Source organism: Sitodiplosis mosellana, unplaced genomic scaffold (assembly GCF_009176505.1).
Source record: "Sitodiplosis mosellana isolate CC-2019 unplaced genomic scaffold, AAFC_SMos_1.0 Smas_scaffold_1320, whole genome shotgun sequence".
Taxonomy (NCBI): domain Eukaryota; kingdom Metazoa; phylum Arthropoda; class Insecta; order Diptera; family Cecidomyiidae; genus Sitodiplosis; species Sitodiplosis mosellana.
The window spans coordinates 1-7,585 of NW_022596562.1; the positions used below are offsets into that span (position 1 = coordinate 1).

At 34.3% G+C, this 7,585-nt stretch overlaps 1 protein-coding gene across 1 annotated transcript; it reads right to left on the reverse strand.

Annotated features, from left to right (window-relative positions):
- Positions 1-5,190: 5,190 nt before the first annotated feature.
- On the reverse strand, positions 5,191-7,543 carry LOC129571105 (facilitated trehalose transporter Tret1-like; the record flags this gene model as incomplete). Its single annotated transcript, XM_055450869.1, has 5 exons — positions 5,191-5,319; positions 5,790-5,930; positions 6,021-6,216; positions 6,356-6,845; positions 7,406-7,543. Coding segments are annotated over 5 exons (1,094 nt in total), but the record flags the coding sequence as incomplete, so codon positions are not given.
- Between the last annotated feature and the right edge of the window lie 42 nt (positions 7,544-7,585).

Below are 7,585 nucleotides of genomic sequence, written 5' to 3' on the forward strand. Positions count from 1 at the left end.
ACACTTTTTTCCAACGCCTATGCGAACTCCCAAGCTTAATTAGAGAAATAACTTAGAAATAATCCAAAAATGTGTACTGAAAATATTTCGGTTTCATGTCATTTGTATGACACTCGGGCGAAAACTGAAAGTGAAAGCGCAATTAGACACTTTTAAATAGCACCGGCAAATAGCAACAAGTTATTTTGGACCTAATCAAATTTGCTTATCGCGACCTCGTGCGGGCAATTAAACTGATAAAAAGCGAAAACGTTGCTATCATCTTGACATCTTGAGCATACTCAATACCCATTATATACGCAAATCTTGGCAGATTTGCCAAAGTCAAAGAGACAAGACTTGATCAAAAAAATGACCGGAGCTGAGCCCCACGTGATATTTTGAGTACGTGTAATGCGAATGGTATATGAAGTGAAATAAAAAACAAAATGTTTTTGACAATCCTAATATTTCTATGGGTGAGATTGAGAGTGGAGTATGTTTTTTTTACTTTTCCGTACACAACGTGTCAAGGGAAAGTATAGGAATTGGTCCCGAAAACTTTTTTCGCAAAATTGGTTTAGATCATAAAAACTCATGAAAAGCGTAGAAAACCACTTTTTGAGATACTTTTTCGTTCGTGTGCCGTCATCGTTGTCGTCGTCGTTGTCGTCGTTGGTATTTGTTAACACGACAACTCAAAAAATAATTGAGATAATCAAAATCTGGAAATGCCAGAAGTTTTGTATCCAAAAAACTTAGTTTAAGTTCGAAGATGAGCCATTTTCGATTTGATCCTGGGGTACTTGCCCTAAGAAAAACCTCAAAAAATTGACACTTTTGTATGGGAGGTACCCTTTAATCGATTCTGATTGGCTTCAAACTTTCTGAAGTTTCATTTTTCGGAGAAAAAGTAAGATTTGATTTTTTGTCCTCAATTTTTGTCGAAATTTTCTTGGAAAAAATTGAGGGACAAAAACCAACTTCTGCAAATGCGATCAACATGAAACTTTCAGAATCTTAATTTTTCTCCAAAGAATGAAACCTCAGAAAGTTTAAAGCCAATGAGAATCGGTTTACGGGTACCTCTCATACAAAATTGTCGAAGTTTTAGTTAAAGTGACCGATTTTTCACTTTATTACTTTTCCGCAAACTTGTTTGTTAGGAAAAGTATTGGTTTTACTAGCCAAAATTTCATGACATCTCCTCTTTCGGACCACTATAACGTCACGCCAAACTTGAAAAAGCACATATCTGTACACTAGGCAATGTAGATGGGATCAAATCCTATCGATCAAGACCTATCTACCCCCAAAAACATGTTGTTTACAATGAAATATGTGCAAAATAGCGATGTGCGTATGGCGTCGTTCGCGTTCGCGTCCGAGCTTTTTGTTCGCCGATTATCTCAAAAAGTTGACAAGATAATTGAGATCTGTAAAAGCCAAAAGTTTTGGCATGTCGAGACAAAGCTTCGGATTGATTTTGAGCCCATTCTGATTTACCAATGGATTAAATGTTTTTCGTCTAAAAAATGTGTAAAATCGTCTAAAAAAATTAAAAAAATCGTCTAAAAAAATAATTCATTTTGAATTAGTGTTGGCCGTCGAACACTTGTTCGACCGTTCGAAAGCATTTAAAAAAATTGTTTTGTTCGTTCGTCTAGGGGCTAACCACGGATTTTTTATTGAGAAAATCTGTTTTTATCGCCCAATTTTAATGACATCCGTAAAAAATTGAAGAAATCTGTATATATTGAATTTTATCGTTCAATATCCACTATAAACGTTTAATGTGCTGACGTCATTACCGATTCAAAAATGCTGGAAGTGGGTTTTGGTGGATCCTCAGGATCGTTTAGTACTGCTCCCGGTTCTGGAAGGGGATCCTCAGGATGGGCCAGGGCATTGTCAAACCCAGTCTGATCCATCCTGAAGATCCACCAAAACCCACTTCTAGAACAGTATGCATTCGTTGAAGCGAAAAAATTACTGCAAAAATCGGGCAAAATCGACCAAAATGTGATCATATCGGAATTTATTTGTTTAAATGATAAAAAATGTTAAATTCGGTCATTATTGGTTATTTTTAAAACCGTGGTTAGCCCCTAGTCGTTCGTTCGTTCGAAAGTTTTGTAAAAAATTATTTTGTTCGTTCGTTCGTGCGGTAAAAGGAGCCGAAAAGTGTTGACTTTGTTTGGTCCATTGTGGAAATTGAAAACAAAACCCTAGGGGAATATCACGCTTCTGAATCTTGTGAGATATTTGAAATATTTGAAATAAACATCAATTGTATGACATATTTTCGAATATTTCGAATAAATAAATCAGATTTTTGTGGATTTTGGAGATATTTGAGATTTTTTGCATTAAATCCGAATAAATACATTTAAATATCATTCATAATCACAAAAATCCACAATATTCCGCCGTATTCACAAATATCCACCATATTTCATACGACAGATTCTTAGAGATAAATTGGATTTTTTTGAAATATTTGAAATAAATTAAGCGTGATATTCCCCTAGACAAAACCACAAGAGAAAATATTCAAGAATTTGGTTTTCATCTTCAAAAAATGTCGATGGAATATTGAAACAATTCAGACCGATAACATGAAGAGTGAAATCGGTTGATGGTAAATTAACGAGTGATCACTGTTCACAAATCTCTTTATACATTCAACAGGAATGGCTTATCGTCGATTTAGAAGAAAGCATTTACATGGAAGATCCCATACCAAATCTTATACAAGGTATGTCACATGCATGAAGTTCGTAACTAAATGTATGCACAGTTTACTCTTTCCTCGTGTCCGCAGTTGCAAAAAATGTTAGTCTGCTATAAAAACAACGAATATCGATATTTCTGTTATTATATGAGCTTGGGTCTGATTTGCTTATCTGGATAAATGTACCCCAGGTTAAATGTACGAATTATTTGAGAGCTACCGGCAAAGTTTGCAGTACAAACCGTCATCAACATCCTCGTCTACTACCATTGATTTTATATGTAAAATAACAATAAGAAACGACAAAAGTGACCTCTCGTAGCGGCACAGTTGAAACTAACGAAACAAACACAATTGAACATGTCATTTTCATGTTCAGTGTTGGTTCTGTTGTTTACCGTATAGCCGGAGAGAGATGTCTACAGCTTAGTGGCGTTGAATGACATTCAACACCCATGGTCATCAATCACAATTCAAGAGCAAACTCAGACAAAATAGCTCTTATCGTTTGTTACCGACTACATCATTCCAGATTTATTGATCAGATAGGATGCAGTTGAGTCACAGTGTGACTGTCACACTATTTTCATATTGATATATTTTAACTGCGATTATTTTAATTGTGGTGATGGACTAACTTATCGAATGATTTATGGATATCATCAGATTAAAAATGCAAAATGTGTTAAAGCTAGATTGGGCACTTGGGTCACCTCCAAGGTTTAAAAACACCAACAAAAATGGTTTTCAGGTAAAATTCAAAGCAGTTGACTATGGATCGTAGATAAAAAAAATTAAATCCAGAGAATCAAATTGACTGAGTATTCCGCTGTGATATTTGTTGATAGCTGCTCATGTGTTGAATGTTCAACGTTCATAATGAACAAACATTGGCGAAGGTCGGTCTGCGATGTTCACTGGACTTCATTTATACTCAAACATATTTCAAGTACATACGCTCGATGTTCATCTTACTCCATCGTATTGTTTACATATCTCTTTATTCTTTCTCTTACATTTTGACGAGAAAAACAACAGTGAAAGTATTTGTAAATATATTAACAAAGTTAATTAGACAAACGAAGTTGGAAATATATTGAAATATCGAAAGTCTGCTATGAACATTGAACACGTTGTAATTCACAGAATTAAAATACACCGAATAGCCAGATATTGACAAATATTCCAACTGAATGTAGAGCTAATTTCATTCTCTGAGCAAATTTCATGTGATCGTTAGATCAAATTACCCAAAATATATGTGTTGTATTCAACAGTGGAATGCTTCGTATACTGATACATGTATTTGGTTGGAACTCGGTTGACCGAAGCGCCATCTAAAGAACCGATGGCGAATTCGTGATGTCTGTATGTTATACTTCAGTATGAAGTTTGACAGAACGGAGAGTTTACTTGGTTGTATTGTCATTAGCCTTAAATTATCTAGGTGATGTTTGCGCTCAATATCAGTTGTAAAATTCAAAGTGAATAGGAGCGTTGGTTGTATTAATAGAACTTGAAAAAAAATTATTTTACGCATCAAACTGGTGTAGTTTGGGCAAAACAACAAATAATTTTGAAGATATTTTAGGAAAACCGTCGAAACTGACACAAAACATTGTTTTAATAGATATCGATTCCTCGATTGGTGTTTGATTTGCGTTTATGTATCGAAGAAAATTCGACTTGAGCAGATTTTTCATTTTTATTCCAAGTTTATTGAATAAGCTAATTTTCGTGACACAAAAACAACTCACTTTGATTCACTTCTTTCAATGCACGATTTAAAAATAGTTGAAATTCTATGGAACATTTGATTTCTTGAACAAAAACTGTATCACAAATGTTCATTACCATCAATTAGTCTTAAAAATATTATTGCACTACTGTATTGAGCGATGTGAGTGATACGTTGAATTGAAACAAATATAATAATGGAACGGAAGTGATGCGAACCGTGTTACATGACATTCGAAACACGAATGAATCTCATTTACTCCATCATTTGACGCATACATTTGGTTGAATGTCAAAAATGTGCAAACGTGTTCCAAGAGTATATATTGTTGCTATATTCATTGTTGTCAATGTCCATTCTTTATTTTGCATGCCAAATAACTAAACAACGCACGTTACGAAAGCAACTTCCATTAAGTGATGTTGAACTTCAACAGTTGAAAATTGTCTAAAATTAGGCGTAAAAATAGTAGCTTGCGCATTTTATGCTTTAGACTGATTTATGGTAAGCTTTTAAATTAAAAAAAAAAACATTCAAATGAACTTGATCTAATCCACGAATTGATGTTTATTTTTGAACAATTGACAGATAATAATAAAAAAAATACATATTTTCTTCTTCATCATTCATGTTCTTTGGTTTTGCATTATCTCGGATGAATGATTTTTTTGTTTCGAAAAGATACGATTTGATGGCTGTCTTGAAGATAGTGTCTTCTCCCAAATTGTAAATTCCTTACTTTGAAAGTAAATTTAGTTTTTTAATATTTGTATCGAAAATACCGCGTTTATTGTCCGAAAAATGCAATTCTATGTCCTCTAACGAACAATGTTCTGTCTCAGGTAACATGAATGTCATCAAAATGAATCTGAAAATTGAGAAAAAAGAATCGAGAAATTTTGAAATAAATTAAATAATTAATTCAATTTGAAGATGGTAACGAATGTTGTTCTCTTCGAACAAAGACATGAAAGTGAGAAGAAAATCTATAAACCTAAGCGCAAAGGTGCGTTGAATGTTTGGATGTTCGAATGAAATGTACGCATCGCCGAAAATGCGGTAAAGAAGACGAATAGCTGGGTATTTTGGGCCACTTACCATCTAGCATGTAAGTTACTAATAAACAAACACCCAATATCTACGAATCTGCATAGGGGCAGTAAAATTTGTTCTATTTGCTGTATATTCGACGACGCATATTCGCCGCATTAATTTTCGCCCCTTTTTTAGCATTAAAATCTGTGCATAAAAAGGGGCGATACTTTATCCGTCGACTCTATATTCTGCTGGACATTCACATCCAAACAATTGACGCATTATCACGCTTGGAAAACTAACCCAAGAACAGCGATGATACCATAAAAGCCAATGACCCCGGGTAATGAAAGCCATCTTTCGAAGTCATAGTACGTTTTGGTTGCGATGAATGCAAATAGTTGACTTTCGACTAAGACTAAAGAGCAACAAAACGCTCGTGACCTGAAACCAATGACGAATAGTGAATTGAGTTGTTCTAGTTTTGAACTGTACTTCCCATTGAGATAATAATCAAAGTACTACTTGACTCACTTGAAGGGGAATACTTCACACATCATGATGAACGGTATGGATGAGACGCCCACCGAAATACAGAATTGCATGATCAAAAACATGACCAAAGCGAAGTAATTGTAGTGTCCGACGCTATATCGGATTGATTCCAAACTTTCTGCAGCCAGACCAATTGACGACCAACCAGCGGGAAAGAATATCCATCCATAGATGCCTGGAATGAAATTCGATGTTAATATGAGAGGATATATGTGATATCTATACGGGAATTTGAATAAAATTGTGAATTAAAAGAAATTCTTCAAATTTTTCAAGGAAAATATTTCACCAAGCCAAAATCTCCCCATACTCACTTAGTCCAAAACAGCTAACAAAGTTCCCAACCATTGACCACAGGTAGATTCGTCGTTTGCCGAGAATTCGAATGGTGAAAACAATGAAAACATTTGCCGAAATTCCAAGAACCCCAAGGATGATGGTTGTAAAATTCGCATCGAAAGCAATGCCATGAGCGTTTAATATTGGAACAATGTACGGTCTCATTGCAAACATTCCAGAGAACTGCATCACAAAAAATAGAATTGTAACTAAGAGTAGAGGCTTCAATGTTCGTTTTCTCGTCGTATCTTTTAATTTGTTCAGCAGTGTGGGTGGCGGATGATCACATTTGCTCCCGGATTTCTCACAATCACTACATGTTGCCGATATTTCACTAATGCGTTTCAATTGGTCAAGCTCGGGTGAGACAATTTCACCGGCAACCCATCCTCGAAGTACTTGTAACGATTTCTGCGCTTTTCCTGAACGATTCTTGGAGAGTAACCAAATTGGTGATTCGGGCACCTTGAAATGATTTGGAAAATGGACAAATTCGAATTATTGATGAGAGATAAGGCTAACAAAAACATTTATTTAAATATAAATTATTTATTTAAATATTTCGGGCGATTTCGTTTTAAATAAATATTATATTTATTTTTGAATAATTCAGGATTTTTTAGAATTTTTCTTCAATGTTTTGAGGGTTTTGCGATTTTAATGTGAAAATTTTCATATATTTTCCGGAAGAACAAACAATTATGACTCCAAATTTTTGGTCCATAAAATATTTTTTTTTTATTTTCAATTTTTTTCTTATTGAAAAAATTTCGTAAATATTTTGGCGATTTTTAGCCCTTTTGTAAATATTTCGGACATTTTTCATAAATATTTACGTAAATATTTCCATGGTTTTATCGTAAATATTAAATAAATATTTTGAAGGTTTTTCGTAAATAGTTTTGTTAGCCTTAATGAGAGATTTTTCGAAAATGTATTATGTGGAAGTGAATGTTTTCTTCAGAAAATGAAAGCCAGCATTGCTTCTTGATAAATAAGTTTTTTTTCTTCCAAAAATCACTTACAAATATCGCCACCAAAACATTTAGAATTGGTACAACGGCGCATGCATGGGATACTTGACGCCAAGAAAGAAATGATCCGAGCAAGAATATCATGAATATGCCAGCCGCAGCTGCGATGCCAGAGAATGCATTCAATACCTTTTGTAGAAGAAAAAAGACAATATCTCGATGTGAAACAAT